The 22,497-nt window shown below is 45.5% G+C and overlaps 4 protein-coding genes across 4 annotated transcripts; 2 read left to right on the top strand and 2 right to left on the bottom strand.

Moving 5' to 3' along the window:
- Window positions 1–3,203: 3,203 nt before the first annotated feature.
- Window positions 3,204–10,003, top strand: LOC117842297 (nuclear poly(A) polymerase 1). Its single transcript, XM_034722688.2, has 12 exons — window positions 3,204–4,074; window positions 4,170–4,247; window positions 4,336–4,443; window positions 4,700–4,762; window positions 4,852–5,013; window positions 5,285–5,398; window positions 5,486–5,548; window positions 5,672–6,001; window positions 6,725–6,889; window positions 6,967–7,896; window positions 9,435–9,508; window positions 9,623–10,003. The coding sequence occupies exons 1-12, from the start codon at window positions 3,970–3,972 to the stop codon at window positions 9,672–9,674; spliced, it is 2,244 nt and encodes a 747-aa protein (XP_034578579.1). The 5' UTR covers window positions 3,204–3,969; the 3' UTR covers window positions 9,675–10,003.
- Window positions 10,004–10,425: 422 nt separating this feature from the next.
- LOC117842298 (uncharacterized) lies at window positions 10,426–12,758 on the top strand. The gene is made up of 5 exons (XM_034722689.2): window positions 10,426–10,883; window positions 10,966–11,129; window positions 11,497–12,187; window positions 12,279–12,370; window positions 12,468–12,758. The coding sequence occupies exons 1-5, from the start codon at window positions 10,548–10,550 to the stop codon at window positions 12,574–12,576; spliced, it is 1,392 nt and encodes a 463-aa protein (XP_034578580.1). The 5' UTR covers window positions 10,426–10,547; the 3' UTR covers window positions 12,577–12,758.
- A 190-nt stretch (window positions 12,759–12,948) lies between these two features.
- Window positions 12,949–15,160, bottom strand: LOC117842299 (uncharacterized). The gene is made up of 5 exons (XM_034722691.2): window positions 14,941–15,160; window positions 14,377–14,512; window positions 13,821–13,958; window positions 13,631–13,737; window positions 12,949–13,301 (listed from the first exon to the last, which is right to left on the bottom strand). The coding sequence occupies exons 1-5, from the start codon at window positions 14,991–14,993 to the stop codon at window positions 13,157–13,159; spliced, it is 579 nt and encodes a 192-aa protein (XP_034578582.1). The 5' UTR covers window positions 14,994–15,160; the 3' UTR covers window positions 12,949–13,156.
- Window positions 15,161–20,089: 4,929 nt separating this feature from the next.
- On the bottom strand, window positions 20,090–22,089 carry LOC117846346 (xylan glycosyltransferase MUCI21). The gene has a single exon (XM_034727488.2). It carries the CDS (start codon window positions 21,956–21,958, stop codon window positions 20,342–20,344), a length of 1,617 nt encoding a protein of 538 aa, XP_034583379.1. The 5' UTR covers window positions 21,959–22,089; the 3' UTR covers window positions 20,090–20,341.
- Window positions 22,090–22,497: the final 408 nt, after the last annotated feature.

Genomic DNA, 22,497 nt, shown 5'->3' with positions numbered 1-22,497 from the left:
TTAGGGTTAGGGTTTGGTGTTTGGATTTCGGTATCCGGCATTTGCAGGGGAATGGTAAGAACTACGATTATCTGGCGTAGTTTGTGATGGACAGTGAATAATGAGATGAGGTACTAGGGGCACACCGCCAACCAAAATGGTGGAGGGCAACTAGTGGGGAGGGTTCGTAATGGGGCAAATAACTACTTGGGATGTTGGGTGAAGTTGATTCGTAATGGGGCAAATAACTACTTGGGATGTTGGGTGAAGTTGATGACAGGTTAGGTTAAAAGTAGAAGTCATATTTATTTTCGTGATCGGTTATCATTTCTATTGAAGAGTGCTTGCGGATGGACTACAATGTGTGTTAGCAAACCGTTCTATTTATTGATATGCATTTACTTTTAGATATCTATAAATGTTGTAACGGTCACATTTGGGTCTGCGTTTCTGGTCGCTTCTCATGAAAAAAAGGGGAAAAATCATGCCAAACAATCTCTAATGAACAAAATCAGCACCAGACAAACTCTAGCTTGATTCGTCCACGTCATCCTTAAATTATGGTCTTTGGATGAAGCTTAGGCGCAATCTCGACCATTGGTTCATGTTGCCTTGCCCATTGTTTAGTTCAGATTTGTCAAGGGTTCTCATGTAAGCTCGACGATGCCTCGCGAGAACTCCAGACTTAATCAACATCGATATGCTAAACCAAACCCACCCCTTCGGCTTCTCACTGGTTCATCTCCACCGCATCGATCTGCCCAGAAAGAAAGAACAACAAAAGAAAAAAAGCCCTCATTTGCCTGATCATCCGCAAGCACCATCATCCCCTCCCACAAGCGCTATCTGCAACCGGCTGCGGCTGCTTTATCTATCCAGCAAAGATCTGTGTTGTGGACACCTCTATTATTTGATCAACGGTTTAAGTAGGTAACTATGGATCCATCGCTATTCTACAAAACCAAATATGTCAAATTGTTTTGCTCTTTGATCCCTCAGGCTCTTGAAACCGGTAGTAAAACCAACGTACAAGGGGGCTACAAAATATAAGTGTGATTTTATGGTTCTGGCATGTTTGTAAGATCTGCCTTATATATTTTTTGAGATTGCACAACACCTCATTTAATAAATCACTTCACTTACCTATAGAATCAGCATGGTCCAGGCAACTGCGATGCCCACGCACCAAAGCGTCGACGAGCCCAACAGCACACCCGCATGCGCCTAGCACACGTGGAGGCCCTGAGCCCCATCACGGCACTCAGAGCAGTGCCGGTGGTGCCTCTGCCCTAGCGAACACCCAAACTAGCGCCCCCCCAAAATACAGTACAATAGGAGTTCTAATCGGAGAGGGAAACTTCTTGGATAGAGCCAGGTTAGAAGGGAGAGTAGCACGGAGCTACAGAGGTGATCAGTAGTAGGATCCGCCATTGCTAGAGGTGGATTTGGTGTCTGTTTGTTGCAAGTTTGTAGAGCAAAAGAAGCGGAGAATGAAGCAAAGAAGAGAGAGACGTGTTGTGCTGTGCGTGAGTGGATGAGAGGGAGAGATAGATAGGCTAAGGGCTGCCACGTGGGCCAACCATTGATAGTTCTGTAGAAAACAAATGGCAAACAAAACTAAATGTGGGGGTAAATACGCCTATTTTCACCAAAAGGTTATTTGTAAATCTTTACTTTCGCTTAAAAGTTATCATTTGTAATGCTTGTTTCTATGATCTAGCTACTCATCTATGCTTTTCCTTGGTGCCTTGCTGCAGGTGTGAACCATATGACCTACAAATTTACGATGTACATGACTTTTCTTTTGCATTTACACGGATGCTTCCAGATACACTATCGTAATTCTCTTTTAAAATGTAGAAAACTATGTGGTCAAGATGCATATACTCCCTTCGTCCCATAATAAATGCATTTCTAGAGTTAAAATTTTGTTCCAAAATAAGTGCACATCTAGGAATACGACCACCTAACTCTAGTTGTCTTTTTCTACTTTCTCTCCTCTTGAAGTGCAATGATTACATCTTTATAGGGGTATATATGTAATTTCTTACTCACATCGATCTCTTCACCCAAACTCTAGAAGTGCATTTATTTTGGGATGGAGTGGGTACTAAAACTTCCTATGTCAATTGTGTATCAACTATGAACCAATTTTTATGTTTCAATATTATGTTGCCTTGGTTTTAACATTTTTGTTCATAATGTTATGAAATACTAGCCCAACTCTATACGGCGCGGCGATGCCGCGCCCAAAGTTTCTAGTCTACATCTAACTCGCGCACGGGAACGTATATGTGGGTGAAATGCATTTGAGGGCCTGTTTGGAACCAAAGAATTGAAAACATGGGAAAGGAAAAATGTATGAATATAAATGGAGTGCAGGAGGGAAACAGAGGGTATGAAAACACATGATTTTATTGAAGGGACGTTTGGAACACAGGAATAGAATAGATATAAATTTTTATTAGGTGAAAGAAATATCTTTCACTTAAACTAAGCTTTTAGTAGGAAAAAAATTGAGTAGTCCTTGTTTCACCTCGTCGCTTTGTGTTTTTCTATTTTATTACTTTAATTTGATTTTTCTTATTATTCGATGCTTTATTTATCCCTTCACTCCGTTCTTCCACGAAGTCGCGGAGTGGATGATTTTTTCCTATGTTTTGTGGAGCGAAGCAATCCTTTCCTCTTAAAAAATGGCAAGTTGCTTTCCTTCATTCCAAACGATTACAAAACAAAAGAATGTCGCGAACGAGCTAGTGGCTCAGTGTTAGCGCTCGCAGTAGCGAGACTACCTGCTAGTGTTCGATCCCCTGCGATCGCAATGCTAGTGTCGCACCCGGTGTGTGCTGTGCAGTACCCTAATAAGAACAGCCTTTGCTTGATTGATTCGAAGCTACACGTGTGAAACCATAACGGGAACGCGACGCACATGTCGCCTATGAAGTTAGAGGATTCCGGTGATCTCAAGAAAGACGCGGTCTTTATGTCTGAGTATAGTTGTAGGTTTGTTTGTACACGGATGGTATAAGTAGTGTGCGTGTTTTGAGTGGGCGTGCGTGTGTACGAATACATAGTGTATTTTCTTTAAAATTCCTATATAAAATCCTTCCAAACAGGCCCTGAGCGTGCGGCCGCCAGTCGCGAGAAACCGGGGTCGGGGCCGCTTTTCGATTCCATGCGACGCGCTTCTGCGAGCCGGTTCCTTCCGAACACCGAACGCGGCCAATACTGGTTATTTTTACCGTTTTGCCATCGAGTTACCCCTTCTCTATCCGTTTCCCATCTGCCTTCTGCGGTTCTGCCCGAGACCGACCGTGAGTTCGCACGCACGAGAGAAGAGGAGGGCGACGGCGACTAGGGTATCCTCGACACCGGCTGCGGCTCCCTGGATAGTCTGGCCGGTCGGTCTTCCTCTCGCTCGGCCGCATCCCCTTCACCTCCTCCCTTCCTCGCCGGCTCGCTCCGCCCGCCGTGTTGCCCCACTGCTCGGATCCTGAGAAGGATTATCGGCCTCCAAGGCGGCGGCGCACCTGTTGGCGCCGGCGCGATTCGATTCAGTTCTTCGCCGGCTGATCCTCCCGTAACTAAGTATTAGCATGTTCTAGGGTTCCGGGCGTCTCGATCTGTAGCTGGAAAAGCAGCCATATCATCATATTTTCTATTTGTAGCTAGTTTCATTATTTTCCCCCTTGTTTTGGGGCCTGCTACCGGGTTCCTGATTTGTTAATGTCAAGTGAGAAACCGACCGTACTCGGATACTGTTTTGACCCCCACCTTTTGGTTCATTTTTCGTGACACATGCTGTTGATTCAATGATCGTTCTTCATTCTGACACCTGAGTATAAGAGAGGGAAAAAAAGAAAGGAAAAAAGTGTCATGGTAGTGAAGGGGAAAAAGAACAAACTTACATTTAGGAAAAGTAGTGAGGAGAATTTGTAGTTCTCTGAGATTGTGTGTTGGAAGGAGGGTTTGTGAGGGTTGAATTGTGGAATGTCGAAGGCGAAGAACAGCAATGGTTATCTTGGCGTCACCGAGCCGATCTCGCTTAGTGGGCCGACAGAGAAGGATCTTGTGCAGACAGCTGAGGTCGAAAAGGTTGGGGATTTGCATATATCAGATAAACCAAAAACCCTTCCACATTTTGTTTCATATTTCTTAGATTTTAACAGCATTGTTTTGTCTGTGTTCAGTACCTTTCAAGCGCAGGCCTGTATGAGAGCCAAGAGGAGGCTGTCTCGCGAGAAGAGGTTTTAGGCAAGCTGGACCAGGTTGAACAATTTCCTTGGACGCCCTTCTATTTTGGATTGATATTTCCATAGGCCTATACTGATTGGAAGATGTTGGATGTTGTGGCAGACTGTGAAGGCTTGGATCAAGAAGGCTACCAGGATCAGTGGGTACGGAGAGCAATTTGTGCATGAAGCAAATGCAAAGATCTTTACATTTGGTTCATACCGTCTTGGGGTAATCCGCCTTACTGCTTCTTCTTGTCTATTTCTGTTTACCAAAAAAATTCATGGATTGCTATTGTTTTCATTTTATTAATAGATTACTACATATATGTATGGGCCTGCGAATGATGCATTCTTAAACATTATGTGTATGAATTTTCTGTTCCATCTTTTCCTATGTAGAATCTTGTAGTTGCAGTTAGGTACCGCGTATCTCAGTTCCATAAATTACTTGCTCTAAATTTCTTGTTCAATCTTTTATTGTACAGGTACATGGTCCTGGCGCAGACATTGATACACTATGTGTTGGTCCAAGACATGCAACTCGAAATGTAAGCGGGTCTACTTTTAAAATCCAAAAGTTTCTATGTCACTATGATGTTGAATGAACCTTCTATTTTTTTTTCTTTTCTTTCCACAGGAGTACTTCTTCAGGTGGCTTCACGAAATGCTCGCTGAGATGCCAGAAGTTACGGAGTTACATCCAGTACCAGATGCTCATGTGCCTGTTCTGGGATTCAAAATTAATGGGGTCTCTATTGACCTTCTGTATGCTAACCTTGCTCATGCAGTGATTCCTGAGGTAAGTTTGTGTTACAGCATTGCTGTTTGCATAAACTTTGTATATTGCATGACAGATTGATCTTGCACTGATTATAACAAATGAGTAAATATTATGCATTTCGAGGAATTAACGTGTTTTTGACTGCAACTTAACATTTAATGTATTTGTTTTTGTTGGCATGTGATTTATCTTGCTAACCAATTATGCCTTTGGAAGTTGGCAAGTGAGTTCTTCCATTATTTATGACATTTGATATGCTCCTAATTATGGTATGTTATTTCATTTTCAGGACCTAGATCTTTCTCAGGACTCAATACTGTATAATGTTGATGAACAGACTGTTCGTAGTCTAAATGGGTGTCGGGTTACTGATCAAATTTTAAAATTGGTTCCAAACATTCCGGTTTGTTTCCTTACGATACCTATTTTTGAAGTCCATGTTCATAGTGTTTTTCTTGTTGGATTAATACCATCTTTTTTGTCAATCCAGAGTTTTCGCACAACCTTAAGATTCATAAGATATTGGGGAAAGCGTCGCGGGGTTTACTCAAACGTATGATTCTCTCAAGATTTTTCTTGTTTCAGGATTATGCTTTACCGTATTGACATGTTTATGTTATGGTGTCACTTGTAAATTATGTACATTTTGTAACAAAGGCTTTGTGATCCTGTCCAGGTTATGGGATTTCTGGGTGGTATAAACTGGGCAATTCTTGTCGGTCGAATCTGTCAACTGTACCCAAATGCATCCCCTAGCATGTTGATATCTCGTTTTTTCCGTGTCTACAGCAAGTGGAAGTGGCCTAATCCTGTTATGCTTTGCCATATTGAGGAGGGTCCTCTTGGTCTCGCTGTGTGGGATCCAAGAAGAAATTACAGAGACAGGGGCCATCAAATGCCTATTATTACACCTGCTTACCCTTGCATGAATTCTAGCTATAATGTATCTGTTAGTACTAGGTATGTGATGATCCAAGAATTCACACGAGCATTTGAGATTTGCCAGGTACATTCTTTTTTTTCTTATCCTTATTTCAGTAAATGAATGGAAAAAATATCTGGAGTTTAGGGTATTATATAACTATGAGGTTCCTTTTTTTATAATTATATGAACGTATTACTAATAGACTTGTGACATGTTTATCTAAAATTTCTATTTATATAGTTGATAGTTCATGAACTCTATCTCTTAAAATAACATTGATCTTGGTGTAGTATGTGCAAATGTTAGTGAAAGAACTCTCAAGTGTAACTCAGTGCAAACATTAGGCTCAATGATAGTCAGTAGTGTAGGATACCTTTTTTTTAATCGTGATTTGATCTGGTGCATATTAAAGTTGGTTAACTTTATTATATTCCATTGTAACATTTGCAAACTTTATTCTGTCAGACAGTAACCCATTACTTATGCACTTTGTAGTAGTTGTCATTTTGTCATCTTCAACATGTACATGGACTATTGTCTTCATCAGCCATATCTTCAGTACTATACAGTTTAGATGCCTTAATACTTGTTGATTGGCTGATTTTATCACTTATTACCTTGATCAGCTTATTTGGCTCACTGTGTTATCTCACTAGTGTTAGGAATTATTCCAGCCCCCTTAGTTAATTAGCCATGTAAGCCACTGTTTCCGTAGAGTAATGGGAAGAAAGTTGTTATCTAACTGTATCAACTAATTGGTCTGAGCTCTACTCTGCCTCAAATTTACTTTGAAACTAATTGTAGGCCATTGATGAAGGAAAAGCAGACTGGGATGCATTGTTCGAGCCATTTCCATTTTTTGAATCATATAAAAATTATCTAGAAGTTAATATCACAGCGAGAAATGAAGATGACCTCAGGAATTGGAAAGGTTGGGTGGAATCTCGCCTTCGCACTCTTGTATTAAAGGTAAATAATAGATACATTTCAATCTTTTCAAGAATGTGCACTGTCTCCTTATATAGCACCTTTTGCTGCTGATACAGATTGAACGATATTCACATGAGACGATCCTTGCACATCCGTATCCCAGAGATTTCTCAGACAAATCAAGGCCACTACATTGCTTTTACTTCATGGGTCTTTGGAGAAAACAAACAGTGCAAGCTCAAGAAGCTGAGCAATTCGACATCAGGGGAATTGTAAATGAGTTCAAAAGCAATATTTGTGCATATCAACACTGGAAAGAGGGAATGGACATTGAAGTGTCCCATGTAAAAAGAAGAGAAATTCCTTTGTTTGTTTTTCCTGGTGGAGTGCGTCCTTCTCGTTCTTCTAGAACAGCACACAAGAACAGTCGTACTGTTCCAGCTTGTGACGTTTCAGCTGGTCAGGTAGAAAATGTATTGTGCACAGTCAGTTGTAGTGATGCTCAACCTATACCATATAAAGGCAGCTATACAAAACAACCAGAACCAGATAATGGCTGCCTTCAGTTGCTGGGAAGTACTTCTGTGTTGCCCTCTAGTTTACCCAATAAAGAAGCTTTGAATGGCCATGCTAATTTTCATGCAGAATCTGTTGAGCGTGAACATCCAGAACACTATCAGGAAAGTACATTTGCTCCTGTGCAAAATAATGTGTGCCATGCAGTCAAGCAACATAACATTTTGCTGCCTAATTCCAACAATGGTTGGCAATCATATGGGCCTGGTTCCTCTCTTAACAGTTCACAAAGAGAATGTGCAGACAGTGCTGCAAACAACTTGCCCAGTTTGCCACCTGCTATTCCAGCTGAACCTGATGAACTTGATGAGCTGGTGTCCTATCATCAAGTTAAAGCTAATCAGGTAGATATAAATGCTGATCAGAGGCCATCTTTGGAGGGCTCTTCTGAAGATAACCTGGAACAACCATGTTCTCTGAGGCCCCAAAATTCTAATAATCTGAAGCGCAAAGCCACTGAAGAGCTTGAGGTATTATCTTTTCTCTTACATGAATAGTTTTTAACTGAAGATTTTCAAAATTGTTTAGGATGGTATTATGACCTTGATAGCTAATACCTGATTTTTTTTTCTGTCCCTCCCTATGAGCTATGATCTTGCATTTTTCTCTAGTTGTTTTCGTTTAGGATCCCCAAATTTGTTACTGCAAAATAAACCAATCAATAAAATGTAAATGCAACCCTTTACCTTGTTTCATTTTCAATTGTATGCGATGTGCCTACATATGCTATTAGAGCCTTAAAGAACATTGTGTTGGTGCATAACTGCAGCAGATACTTTTGTTGGGCATAATTGCAGCAGATACTTTTGTTTTACTAGCTATCTATCTAATTGTTCTGCAAATATTGTGCTTACAATATTCTGATGTGTCCAGCCACATAGACAAGAAAACTAGGACCTAGGGCATGTTTAATCAGTGTCTTATAATTTTGTATGAACTGTGATCATTTTATGCATAGAGAGCAATTGGTCAAGTAAGTAGCTTCCAGTATTTTATCTTGACATGTTTTGCCTGATCTTAGGAAGTTGATATGCAACTTATATTTTTCCTTTGTTTCCATTTAGTTGGACTAGTTTGTCCCACTTTCTTTTACCAGAACAGCATATTGTATCTAGCCCTCTGGTCCTCTCTTCAACAACCTTGCACAGCTATGTCCACAAATTTGTGAAACCAGGCAAGGAAGGTCCAAGTGGGATTTTTTAAGCACTGCCATGTCTTGTCATACATCTTAGTAGGGGGTGCTGATGGGGCACCAAAGTTTGTAGAAAAGCATTTTCTTTTTGCCTTTACTACTGTCCTCTTCCATGACAGAGCTCCTCCTTAGTGGCTAAGCACCAATTTCTCTTCTACCACTGAGCACTTAAACCACCCACAACCATGCACTCATCTCCATCTCACTTGTCATTGCATCTTAAATGGATGGAAGATGGGGAGTCAAGCTGAGCAGCATGAGACAAGGCAGTCTCAGTAATGCAGCTAATCAGGAACAAAGGTTGCCTGTTTTCCTGCTGCCCTGTTTCCTACCGTATCCAATACCACCAATCTCTGTCCTGTCTGCTGGTCACGTTGCTGGTCTTGTCTCTCTTCTTTTGAATCCTACAGTGCCCACCACTTTCCCAACTCTTCCAATTGGTAGTAGTAGTCCAGCATCCAACAGGAAAAGCAAGCCTGATTTCGTCTGGGAGTGTGAGGTGGTGAATACATGATGAAGAGAAAGTGTAAAGGGAGGGCTAATCACATGCCCCAGATGACCACACCTAAATTAACACGATGCTATGTTTGTAGTCAACACCACCTTTGGAACTTCCTTGCAATACTTCACAGCTTTGTGGCCATATGTCTAGTTTACTATTTCATGGACCCAAATCAACAATCCATATCGCAAGTTCACAAAATTTGTGCAATTATCTCCTCTCTAAATCATAGATTGCCATTTTATACTTCTGTTATTTCCTTTGTGTTTTCTTACTAACTGTGTGTTTGTCCATTTGTTTTGGTGCAACAAAAGCCACTTGAGCTTGCTGCTCCATCAGTTGGAGCTGCTCCTGCGTCGGCATCAACTGCCCCAAGAAAACCACTTAGGTACTATCTGAATCATTACTTGTCTGCATGAACATTTTCTCTGAGGAATTCTCAGATTTTGCCAGTATGATATCACATGCTGAAATGAACATTCCTTGTTAATTTCTTTTGAAGATTGAGGTTGACGACTTTAGCCAAACCAAAGCCAGCTGAAGGAAGTTCCTGAATCCTATTGCACAGGGGCCGACATATGAAGATCGTTTTCCTTGTATTGAAGCAAGGTTCCGTGGAAGCACAGGGCTTTCACCTAGTGTCTTTCACGCTTCGTCCTGAAAGTAGAGAGAGAGAGGCCACCGAATGTAAATGAGTGCAATCGGAATGAATTGTGTATAGTCCTTAGTTGAGTTAGCATAGATGTACTCCTTGGCGCTAGACGTTTCTTTGACTACTGTGCTATGCTTGTGATGCAATGGAACTGGCAAATGATGTGAAACCGAAATGGATATCATTGCACGTTCTGTTTCTCAGTTAATTTGAAGTACATAATAAAACTTATATCATGCGTGGCCCTTGTTTGCGAGCCTCTCTTCTTTACGGCTTCATGTGTGACAAACGTAAAATTAACTCCTTAAATGTAATATGTGAAGCAAAATTCTTGGTAATCTCAATTTTGTTTTGTAGCATTGGCCCGGTCTCTTGTCAATTTTGGTACTCAGAATACTTCAATTGGTTCACATGGAGTAAAACTCTTCTCATCAGTACGAGTCAAATGGAATGACCCCATCGCCCTGAATTCAATTGATTGACACTACTTCGTCTTTTCTAATCTCAATTGATCAGAATTGATTGAATTCTAATATATTTCAAGAAAGTAATAAAAAACACAATACTTAAGAAAGCTTAAAGCCATGAAGAAACCTAGCTCTAAATTCAACGGCTAGCTAAACCATAAAGTTGCACATCACCCGATGGCGGACACCCCCCACAATTATACTCGTACTGTGCACGCGGTGAGCGGCGAGCACCTGAACCGCCGACCCGCCCGTTGCTCGATCCCTCCCAACCCCTTGCTGCCGCCCGAGCTCCCGGAGACGCAGCCATGCCGATCCCTAACCCAATCGGCGACCCCGCCGCGCGCCCGCAGCCGCACGCTGGGCCACGCGTGGAGCTGGAGCTCCCGCTCCCGCTCCCGCCCGGCGGCGCGGCGCCGTTCGACCTGGCGGCGGCCGTGTGCAGCCACGGGCTGTTCATGATGGCGCCCAACCGGTGGAACCCCGCCGCCCGCGCGCTCGTGCGCCCGCTCCGCCTCGCCTCCGACCGCTCCGCGTCCCTCCTCGCCCGCGTCTCCGCCCACCCCGCGCGCCCGGGCACCGCGCTCCTCGTCGCCGTCGAGGGCGCGGATGCTCTCTCCTCGCTCGACCGGGACTACATCCTCGTAAGCACTTGATAGATGGAGCTTGTTTGAGGTTTTGTCGCCGAAGCGATACGCGTCGGCTGATTCCTGGTTCCTCCCGCAGGAGCAAGTGCGGCGGATGCTGCGGCTGTCGGAGGAGGACGGGGCGGCGGTGGCGGAGTTCCAGGCGATGCACGCGGCGGCGCGGGAGGAGGGGTTCGGGCGCATCTTCCGCTCGCCAACACTGTTCGAGGACATGGTCAAGTGCATCCTCCTCTGCAATTGCCAGTTGAGCCTCGGAGCCTGCTTTTCCTTTTCTTATTTGTCTCTGTGTGTGGTTGTAGAAACGAGTTGGGTCTTCAGACTCGCCCAAAGGGTAAAACATGATAGTACTACTTGTTAGAGGTCGACGATTTCTTGTGTTATACTGTTATATGATAAGGGTCGGCTGCATTTTTGCGCTTCACCAATCGATATGAACTGGGGCTAGCTTCATGTTTGCTTCCGAGCTGACTTTATTGTAGTCTTGTTACTGAATTATCCGGACAAAGTCAAATACACTGATGAAATCGTGTGCAATATTAGTGCATAGTTTATCCAGGAATTTTAATCCCATTTGCAAGATAGCTTATGTGACCGTGCTGTTCTGCTGCAGATGGACAAGAACGTTGTCAATGGCTACTGCACTGTGTGAGATTCAGTTGGAGCTGAAATGTTCATCCAGTGTTGAAGATTTTCAGTCAAGGACACCGCCAATTAGGGAACGTAAAAGGAAGCGCAGCAAAAGGCAGAGTGTTCGTATTAAGCTAGAAACAAGATTTGCAGAGGATAAGTTGGAGGGTCCAACAATAGCAAGTGGCACTAGCAATGATTTAACACACCCGGAAACAAATGAATATTTGTCTAGTTTGGCCTCAGTTGCAAGTGAAACAGGCAGCGCATGTGACTCCTTGCCATCATTGGATAATTCTGAGCTTAGCTTGAACAATGCTCCTGGCTTGGAAGACTGCATTGGTGATTTCCCCACGCCAGAAGAATTGGCAAATCTTGATGAGGGCTTTTTAGCCAAGCGCTGCAATCTTGGATATCGAGCTAAGAGAATTGTAATGCTTGCACGGGGCGTCGTAGAAGGGAAGGTATGCCTACAAAAACTTGAAGAGATGTGTAGAATATCTGTACCAGCTGCAGAAGAGGTATCTACTATCGAATCCGCCTGTGAGAGACTGAATAAAGAGTTATCCGCCATATCTGGATTCGGGCCATTCACCCGTGCCAATGTGCTCATGTGTATGGGCTTTAACCACACGATCCCAGCTGATACAGAGACAATTAGGCATCTGAAGCAGGTATTTTCCCACTCCTGGAACCTTTGCATTTTGAGATTTCGTAGTTGCTGTTTTCAGTATTTACCTGTACTATGTCTGAAATTCTTTGCAGGTTCATAAAAGAGCAAGTACCATCAGTTCTGTTCATCAGAAATTAGATAAAATCTATGGCAAGTATGCGCCATTCCAGTTCTTGGCATACTGGTATATCCTTTTCTGATTCTCCCTAGTGTTTGTTGTAGGTTAATATGTTTCTGACATGCCGTGGTCAATGCCATTGTTTGTTTTTGGTCTGAAACAGGTTTGAGTTATGGGGCTTCTACAACAAGCAGTTCGGGAAGATTTGTGAGATGGAACCATCCAACTACAGGCTATTCACTGCAAGCCACTTGAAGAAAGCAAAAAATTAGAAGAAAGGAGGGCTGGATAGTTACAGTTAGCAATGCAAGGCATGACCCAGAAGGCGTCTTTTCTTTTGCAAATGCCATCAGGACAAAATAGTAGATGTTTTTGTGATTGGCGCGATTTCAATCTCCCTGCTTGATTAACATACAATGATAACAGCGACCTGGAAGTTTCTGAGTTGGTAGCATTTTGAGACGTGTCCCAGCTGCATCTAAAGTTACACTGTCGACTTTACAAGTTTACATTATTGCAGAAGAAAATGAAAGAAAAGATGCACTTCTTTACTCAAAACGACAGTGATGAGAATATCAGCTTTTTGGATCAGCATACAGCTATTTTGACTGGCCGCTTGCGCCCCCAAAAAAACACACACAAAATCCATGCAAGATATTATCATAGGGAAAAATACCATTTACAAGAACAAATAGCACAAAACAAAGTCTGATCTGGTCCTTTCACAAATGACTTCAGCTGTACACCTTTTTGTTTTGTTTTCCTTTTGGTTCCCCTCAACTGGGGTCTAAACTAGATTACTGATTATGAGGGAATTTATACATCAAGGGGCGTCAAATGACTGTCCTGACACTACTGTCCCTTCCTTTGGTACAGTATTGATCCAATCAAAACTGCAAATCCAGCTATTGCTATTGTCAAGAGCAGTTGTTTGCGATGTGAACCATGAGCAGCTGGTCGCGCTGGCTTTGGCTCTGCTGCCGCCGAAGCTCCGTCACTGAAATTCATAAGCTCACAAGGTAAGCTCGATTTCTCACCATTTGCATTATATTAGTTGCTACTTTTTTTGGCAAGGATTATTAGTTGCTACTTGCTACAGCAATAGGCATAGTATGATGCCTGACCAATCAATGTATATATGCAGATGATACTTCAAGCATCAGATGAAGGGATCCGCTAAGCTAGCATAAGACATGACCTACTTATTTTGCTGAAAACTATATTGAAAGGTTAAATATTACAATTAAACTGTTATTAATAGCAACAATCTAAATGTCATTTTTCTTGAAGATTGACTGGAATGGCCGGCGTCGGTTAGAATGTTACCTTGAATTTGATCCCGTATGGAACTGGAGTTCATGTCCAATCCATTCACGAAGTCTGATGTACTTCCTGCAAGTTTCACAATATTCTGTTCGATTCCCACATACATCCTGTGCCACCCACACACATGGTAGTCAGAACACAGAGAATTATATCTGAAATTAGTTTCCAGAGATGTGACATATGTCCATACCTGATGCTCAAGAAGATCAATCACAGGCAGCTCAAACTCACAGTACTGGCACGCGAGCATCCTTTGCGGGCATTGTATGCCTGTATGAAGATCCCATAGCCCACGCTCTACTGTGCATTTGCAAAGTGAGCAATTCATCTGTATTCATTATAAGATTAGTAGTGCACCAAGTTATAAAATCAGAGATATAAAAAATAACCCATGAAGGTGTACATGCATTGCCATCTCTTTCATAAGTTCAAATTAACTTAGTGGTTAATGAAGACGTTTTCATTTGTTTGTCCTATATGGTTACAAAAAATTATGTTGCCTGTCACGTTCCTAAGAAGAAACCGGCATGATTGTAAAGCAATTGTAACTTTTGCTGTCAGACTAATTATAACATATGCATTCTTGTAACCGTTGCAGCTTAGTAAGGTCAGAAGAAGCTGAACAATGCAGAGTTTCTGTGTTCCTTAATGCAAGAACACTTCAGCAGTACTATGAACTGACAGCGAAAATGATTACAAGACTCTAAAAAATGCATTTGACAGAAGCTTGAAATTTGGAAACGTACTGGAGCATGGTTCTCATTGTAGTGTTCATCCATAAGCTTTCTTGGAACCATATCTCCGCAATGCTCGCACTTCTGAAGGTTCCGAGCACAATGCACGCTGTGCAGTGCAATATTTGAAGATGGAATTTCCCGCTGACTATTAGAATAAACAGCGAAAAAGAGTTAACAATCAACATTCAGAATCCCATCTGACTAAAGAGATGCAGAGAACCACAGTTAATAATGCACATCCAGAAATCATATCCCAGACACCGTGCTAATCATACTAGTACTTGATGTGATGCTGGTAAAAATGATCAATTCGCAGGAGGCATTCCACAAAGCAAAGCTACCGCGTCCCGTGTCATATAACAATAATAAAAAAAAGAGATAAACACGAGGTACCGCTAAAACTAAGCGGCGACGCAAATAAACAAATCAGCAGAGGAAATATGCAGCAATTCACGATCCCAATCCTACCCATGAGCTCGTCGCATACGAAGGATTGATCTATGGCGGGTAAGCGGAGACGTTGGGAACGAAGCAGAGGCCTGGGGGGGAGGGTGCGTCAGCGTCCCCACTTACCAGTTCGCGCAGGTGGAGGCGGTGACGGTGGGGTCGGAGTCCGCGGCCGCCATGGCTCGGCTAAGTGCAGACGAATCAAGCGCCGCCGAGATCCAAGTCTGACCGGCCGAGGCGGGCGGAGCCGAGCCGAGCCAATCTGGTGGGCGAAGAGGGGCGGAAGAGAGGAGGGGAACACGGGAAGAGAGGCTGGACCCGCTGGAGGAGGCAGAAACGGAAGATGGGGTTGCCGGGTTGGCGTCGGACCCGGAGGCGAGCGGGCAACGACCGCCTGGGGGACCCACCTGTCGGCCAATGAGCCGGTGTCCTACATGGTGGGCAGGGCCAGCAGAGTTGGACAGTTTTTTTTTTAAGTAGAGTTGGACAGTTGGTTGGACACTTGGGCTCGCAGGAGTCGAGGTGATGCGTAGAGCATCTTCAACAACAACAAGTTCTTCATTTTTAGCTCTCTATTTAACTCTTTATTTGAATTGGCAAAAAAGATATCTCTTCATATTGAGTTGTTTATTCCAACAGACCATCCATTTCCCACTCTCCAAATAACAACGACTACCTTTCAACTCTCCCTCTCCACACACTGATATGTGGGTTCCACGTGTCATCCCCTCCCTCCCTCCCTCCGCCATCACACCACTGGTGTCCCTCCCCATCCCCCTCCTGCACCTTGGCCATGGAGTTGCTCTGGCACTGGAACTCCGCCGGCCCCGTCGGCGCCGGCGTGGATGGGAGAGCCGACGACGATGCGACGTGGGAAAGACGGCAGCGCTCGACGGGGGAACTCGTCGCTCCCGGGAGGCGCTCGACCTGGCTTCAAAGGATCTTGATGTCGCCTAGAGAGGGGTAAATAGGTGTACCCTGAAATTATCGTAAGATAAAATAAGTTTATCAGCGACTTCTGATATTTTCGGAGATGTTTCCGGAAATTTTGTAACCTACGGAATTTTCAAAGAAATCTACGAAAATTTCCAAAGCTAGGAGAGTAAGCACTTTTGCAGCGGAATAAAACTCTCTCCGCCAGAAACCGGAACCTCCGGTTTCCAAAATTGGAACCTCCAATTTTGACACAGGCAGAGAGAACACCCTAACACTATGAGTAGCTGATGAGCTTGAGATCAAACCAACTTGGTGTAGGAGCTCAGTGGGTGTTTCTCAGCAGGATCACACAGTTCCTACACTTCACAAACACGAACACCCGAGTAGATCAACCAAATTCAGAAGTTTAACAATGAATGCAAATGAGATCAAACCAGCGAGGAGACACAAGGGTTTGTTTCACCGAAGTTTAGATTCACCATTGTGAATCCTACATCTCCGTTGAGAAGCCTATTGGAATACGAGTCTACTCAACTCCCTTCCAATGTGCCGGGTCTCTTTCAATCACTTTCCTCGTTTCTACTAGATGAACTTTTTTCTTGCGGAGACAAGATCGCAGTCTTCACAAATTTGCCGCTGCTCACCACACCGTTGGGAGCTAGTCGGCGATGCCTAGCCGTCTAGGAGGCACACCTCTAAGAGTAACAAATGCTTCGCTTGAACCTTGATAAGGCAAACCAATGCTCAAGGAACTGAGTGCTCTACTAATGCTCACGAATGGCTCCTCTCTACTACCCAACTCACAAGATGTAGCAAAGATTACCCAACCTCATAAAGAGGGGTTGGGGAGAGCTATTTTATCTTTAGTTTAGCTTAGAACAAGCAGGAAGCACACAAGCAACCTCAGAAGCAGCAGCTAGCAACAGGGGACGGCGGGGGGTATAAATACACCACCCCTCAAAAACTAGCCGTTAGGGTATCAGATAAAAACCGAAACTACCGATTTCCTAAAACCGAAATCTCCGGTTTTTCAAACCAACTAGCCGTTAGTGTCACGTTGCACCTAAAACTGGAACTTCCTATTTTCAAAATTGGAGCTTCCAATTTTGCCACTGCCTTACTCGACAGAGTGCGTACGTGTGGCTTTTATGTCTCTCATCAATTCACATAGAAAACTTAAGCATTGAGACTTTATTAAATAACCATGTGGTGCATCCCTCTTGGTAGTATAGCATACCTACACTCAAGATCAACACATAAATACAATATTCATCCTCCCTCTTGAGCTTCATTATCATGAACCATGCCATACTTGATCAATATTTCCACTTGAGAGCTACATCCAACTTTGTTTCTTTGGTTTGAGCACTTCAACCTTAAGCTAGGGACTTGGATCAACATTCAACACATATGAATGAAACCCAATTCTAGATCACAAGTCACCCTTTCATATGACTCAATAAACTTTTGATGCATCCCATTGCTATACTTGGTAAGGCTTGATTTGATACCTCGAAATCCCCCAAGCACTAGCCACTTCACCAGACCAAACCTCACTTAGTACCTCGTTACTAATCTCTTGCTTGATTTCTTCATCCAATCGTTGCCACATTGAGTCTAGCTTTATTTTAACTTCAATAAAGAAAATCACTTCAGATCATATATTCTTTTGACTTCAATCCCCCTTTGGTTGTTAACAAGCTTCTCATTTTATTTAGAGACCGAAGAATAACATAATGCCATCATGCTTCTATCTTCACCTTTATTTGCTTGTCATATATCATATATAAATATCATGGGATCACACATAATATTTTTTCTTGTGACATTCTATCTTCAACACAAGCAATCTTGCAATATGAGGCTATCAACCAAGCCTCAACTTATCTTTAACACCGTTGCTTGCTTTTCATGCTTAGATGAACAATGCCATGTATCACACTTGTTCTTTTCACCATATGAGCCATTTCATAGAATCTTTCCGACAAAGATTATTCATCAATAACATTACACCTGCTCACATGCTTAATAAGTTCATTAGACTTTTATCTAATTATCATTCGACACACCAAAACCCCACTAGGGGCCTGGATGCTCTTTCACCGGTTCCTCCCCGTCGGCTCCTCCTCGAGCTCCCTTTGCTCCGCCCCGACCGGTTGACGGTGGCGCGGCGGCGGCTCCCGAGAGGACGCAGTGCGTGAGGAAGGGGAGGATGATGTGCCTGATGTGGGGTCCACAATTGGTAAGGCAGATGGGAAGACAGGTTGGGTTGCCAAGTTTGGCCAGTGGGATGAGGAATTTGGCCATTCAAATGGGATAGCAAGGAAGATGGTAAGTTTGTTGGAGTAAGATTTTGGAAGATGGCAAGTTTGTTGGAGTAAGATTTTGATGTTGAGTTAGGGGGTGTTTGGATACGAGGTGCTAAACTTTAACAGTGTCACATCGGATGTTCGGATGCTAATTAGGAGAACTAAATATGAGCTAATTATAAAACTAATTGCAGAACCCTGTGCTAATTCGCGTGACGAATCTATTAAGCCTAATTAATCCATCATTAGCAAATGGTTACTGTAGCATCACATTGTCAAATCATGGACTAATTAGGCTTAATAGATTCGTCTCACGAATTACATTCCATCTGTGCAATTAGTTTTATAATTAGTCTATGTTTAATACTCCTAATTAGCATCCAAACATCTGATATGACGGGTGTTAAACTTTAACACCATGTAGCCAAACAGACCCTAAATTTTAGCTTAAAGAGTTGCATGGCAACTCTGTTGGAGTTGCTCCAATGCTGTTTGCCTGTTTCGTTGGAGTGTTGGCTTCATGGGCCTAAGGCCTAGCTTTTTGTGGGCACGCTTTAGTGGGCTTTCAGCCCATTCGTTCTTTTCCCATGCTCCCTGGGTGGCAATTAGCTGGCAAACAGAGGCGGTGTGTTTTTCCCTCTCTTGTTTCCCCGTCGAAGCTGAGAGCTTTCAATTGCACGATTCTTCCCGATAACGATAGCTGAGTAGACAAGTATCGACAATTCGGTTACAGTCCCTTTGGAACGCAGGGATTTCACGGTGATTCTACGCGAATTTCTTAGCAAAAAGAAGTTCAAATTGGCACGCGAATCATGAGTGCAGAGTGCTTCCCTCCCACATTCAAAAAGACCAGGCAGGCAGGAAGGATGCTCTCCAATTCCTCCGAGGTTGACCAGAAAGTGAAAACCCGCCAACTTTCGCACACTGCACCCAGCCGGCCAGCCCACAACTGAACTTATCACCATCGACTTCGATCCCAATCCACCACAGCCCACAGGGCCTGTGCGCGTGCGCCCGAAGCCATCCCATCCCCAGACGTCGACGAGCGCAGCTTCAGAGATGGCCAACTTTTCCACGAGTGAAAATTCCACCGCAAGCAGACGACCGGAGACGGAGAGGCGGTAAGCGCGCACGCGTCTCCCTACTCCCTTTACCTTTAGTTTTCCTCCCCCTCGCGGGACGAGGCTGACAGGCCGCCCACTCGCGGCTCGAGCCTTGTTCTTCCCATCGGGATAATCGGATGGATGGTGAGATCCCACTGAACTTTTCTCCACTGCCTGCCAATCCTTCACCGCCATGGGTGCGTTCCTTAGCGGCTACTGCTACTACGTGCTGCTACGAGCCATCCCCATCGACCTCTTCTTCTTCAGTTCTTTCCTCGGTGCGCTGCGTCGCCTCGCTTTAATTTCCAGCCATGGTTTTCTTTTCTCAGTGGCTTGCGAGTGAAAATTTCCCCCGTTTGGAACGACGGGTCCTTTCCCTGCCAACGAAGGAACCTGACTGTTTCATGCGAAATTCATCAGCAAGCTTCTTTCTTTTGTTTTCTTTTCTCTGCAGGGATGTCAATTGTTATCAACAAGACAACAAGCTGTTGCTTGAGCTCGAGAAGGTATGGTTGATGCATCGCCGTGGTACTGTTCGCGCGATCCGTTAGGGCTGTCCGGTCCGATTGGTGACGCTTTACGGGCCACTGATTAGCAGGCTTTATTGACGCTTAACGAAAGCTGATTACTCCGTTTCAACCAACTGATACAGCCTGGCTCCCTCCGGGAATGGGAGAGCGGACACGGAAGCCATCACACTCCCTGAACCTGCCGAGCTCGTACGCAAGCCAGCAAATGTTTGCAGTGACCGCCCAATGATCCTCTCATGCATTTCAGATGGACCTGAAGCAGTTCAGAGTTCAGAGCACTTGTCCTGCAAGCACCAACTTGTCTTTGATGGCTTCAAAGTTCAGAGATTTCAGAAACATACACCAAGTCACCAACCACTGCTCATACGAAATTGGGATCTTTTTGTTTGCGCCTGCATTGTGTATCCACTGTAATTGAATCTTTTTTATTGAGTATGTATGCACAGCAAGCTCGGACTGTAAATTTACCATCGATCACAGGTACAGGACGACACCAATTAAAGTAAACTAATGCAAAGAATTGTCAGGTCAAGTCAGTATACCCAAAGAAGAAGAAGAAAAGAAAAGGTGTAAAAACTATAGCAGGCAGGTGATGTTCATTGCTGATCTGTTTGTTGGTTAATCAAACCGGTCAAACTGTCTGATCACATCACACGGCTGCTCTTGGCCGCCGCCGCCTGCCGGCGGCCAGGTACTGGTGAGCCCTGACGAGCTCCTCCCTGAATCGGGCCAGGTCCAGCCGGACGTTCTGCCTGTCCAGGTACACCTTCTTGGTCACGTCCCATCCGCGCTGCGCGACGGCGGCGGGGTCCGTCAGCACGGGGTCGCCGGTGGGATACTCGCGGGAGAGCGAGCTCTCCTCCGGGAGGATCTTGTAGCCGACGTACCGGAGGCCCAGCCGCGCCGCGGGCTCGCCGTAGTAGGCGCCGGCGGCCCAGTCCGTGCCGAGCGGCACCACCTGGATGAACACCTTCCCCGGGCGCATGAAGAGGAAGTGCGTCATGGCGGCGCCGTGCACCCCCACCATGGCGTCGCTGGCGTTGAGCTCCCGGTATATCTTGCACAGCTCGGTGGTGCGGTCGGGCCGGATCACCCGCACGTCGAAGCCCACGTCGGCCGCCAGCGCCGCCACGTCCGCCTCGTTCTCGATCACCCGGGAGCCCGTCCGCGACACGATCACCAGCCGCGGCCTGTCGTGGTGGGAGGTGGCGTGCCTCGGCGGCGCGAGATGCGCGCGGGGGAAGGTGCCGCGGTGGTGGCGCTTGCGGGCGGCGCGGCGCTCCAGTCGCTCAAGGAACTCGACGCGGCCGCGGTAGGCGTCGTCGAGGAGCCTGCGGAAGTCGCCGATGCTCTTGCCCTCTGGAGTCCTCGCCGGGTCAACGGTGAGCTCGCCGTGGATGCGGAGGCCAGCGATCACCTCGGGGAAGCAGTGAACCCGGCGGTCGGCGGTGAAGTCGATCGGCGGGAACGCCGAGAGCTGGGACACGACGTCGCCGTACTTGGTGACCCACCAGTCGTGGTACTCGAGGATCACGAACACCACGCGGCGCCGGAAGTGGTTCGCCGTGACGAACAGCGGCAGGATGCCGTCATTGAACTCGTGGTACACGTTGCCCGTGAACCCGCCGGTGGAGAAGAGCACGGCCGGCACGTCGTGACGCACGTCGCACCGCGCGGCGCCGCCGGGGGGGACGCGGCGCAGGCGCACCTCGTCGATCGTCGCCATGACGTTCGCCTCCCACTTGCGCGTGTACGGCCGTATCCGCTCCTCCTCCCCCGCCGCCGTCGAGTTGCCGGACACGAGCTGGAACGACGCGCTCGCCGAGTGCATCCGCAGATCGCCCCTCGAGAAGCAGATGTCCGCGCGCTCCGATGTGCGGTCGCAGCAGAGACTATCGTTCCCCACGGCCGAGCACGGCCCGGACACGCCGCCCCGCGTGGCCGTTGCCGCCGCCGCCTCCGCCCCGCCGTCGTCGCTATGCACGAACGACAAGAAGGACACGGGCGCCACCAGCAGCGTGCCAACGCAGAGGCAGGAGAACAGGAGCATGGCAAAGATGCGCCGCAGGCTGAGCGCCCTGGACTGCACCGTCTTGCCGCTCTTGCCACCGCCGCCGTAGTCCTGATAGTAGTACATGACCCGGCGGCCGGCGCCCTTGGCCTGCGACACCTTGCATGCCACCTCCTGCTCCGGCTCGCCCTTCCTGAACTGCAAGATGTAGATTCTGTGCTGCTGCTGCTGCTGCTGCTGCTGTTGTTGCACCATGGTCACCACAGAGAGAGAAGAGAGAGAGGAGAGGGGAGAGAGAAGGTCTCGGTCTCTCGGAGCACTGAGAAGAGGACTAGAGGAGCCGGGGGAGAGAGAGGGAGGTATAAATGGCTCAGCAGAAGCGTATAGAAAACTAGTGGCGGTTAGAGGTTGGGCTATGCTACAGGAACACAGCCAGCAGTGATGGAACAAACATCTTTGAGGAGCATTCGGTGGGTCCTTTGATTGGCACCTACACTACACTGCACAATATCTGCCCAAAGGATTTCTTACAAAACAATAAGCATTTACTCTAAATCAACAATAAATCAAGCCCAATCCTCTAGTTTCACATCATAGAAATCAAATCCAATCTCGCTAGCAACCGTATCTAATTATAATATATCGTAGTGGTTGCTTCTTATAAGGGAAAAAAACGCATTTGTCGCGTGTGGATTTATTATAACATACTAGCATAAAAGTTTTTCTTTCGAAACAAACTGAGAAATCATATTGTGCATGGGGCTTGTTATAGATATAATCTTCATTTTTCAAAA

This window comes from Setaria viridis, chromosome 2, assembly GCF_005286985.2.
Source record: "Setaria viridis chromosome 2, Setaria_viridis_v4.0, whole genome shotgun sequence".
Classification (NCBI taxonomy): Eukaryota; Viridiplantae; Streptophyta; class Magnoliopsida; order Poales; family Poaceae; genus Setaria; species Setaria viridis.
This window is presented reverse-complemented; position numbering and strand designations above follow the sequence as displayed.

Coding starts and splice junctions, on each gene's coding strand:
- LOC117842297 (XM_034722688.2), top strand. CDS start 3,970: ATGTCGAAGGCGAAGAACAGCAATGGTTATCTTGGCGTCACCGAGCCG. Junction 4,444..4,699: donor TTGGTTCATACCGTCTTGGG/GTAATCCGCCTT, acceptor TTTATTGTACAG/GTACATGGTCCTGGCGCAGA. Junction 5,399..5,485: donor AATTGGTTCCAAACATTCCG/GTTTGTTTCCTT, acceptor TTGTCAATCCAG/AGTTTTCGCACAACCTTAAG.
- LOC117842298 (XM_034722689.2), top strand. CDS start 10,548: ATGCCGATCCCTAACCCAATCGGCGACCCCGCCGCGCGCCCGCAGCCG. Junction 10,884..10,965: donor TCGACCGGGACTACATCCTC/GTAAGCACTTGA, acceptor TTCCTCCCGCAG/GAGCAAGTGCGGCGGATGCT. Junction 11,130..11,496: donor ATCCTCCTCTGCAATTGCCA/GTTGAGCCTCGG, acceptor GTTCTGCTGCAG/ATGGACAAGAACGTTGTCAA.
- LOC117846346 (XM_034727488.2), bottom strand. CDS start 21,958: ATGGTGCAACAACAGCAGCAGCAGCAGCAGCAGCAGCACAGAATCTAC.
- LOC117842299 (XM_034722691.2), bottom strand. CDS start 14,993: ATGGCGGCCGCGGACTCCGACCCCACCGTCACCGCCTCCACCTGCGCG. Junction 14,513..14,940: donor GCCTCCACCTGCGCGAACTG/GTAAGTGGGGAC, acceptor TTATTCTAATAG/TCAGCGGGAAATTCCATCTT. Junction 13,959..14,376: donor ACAATGAGAACCATGCTCCA/GTACGTTTCCAA, acceptor TAATGAATACAG/ATGAATTGCTCACTTTGCAA.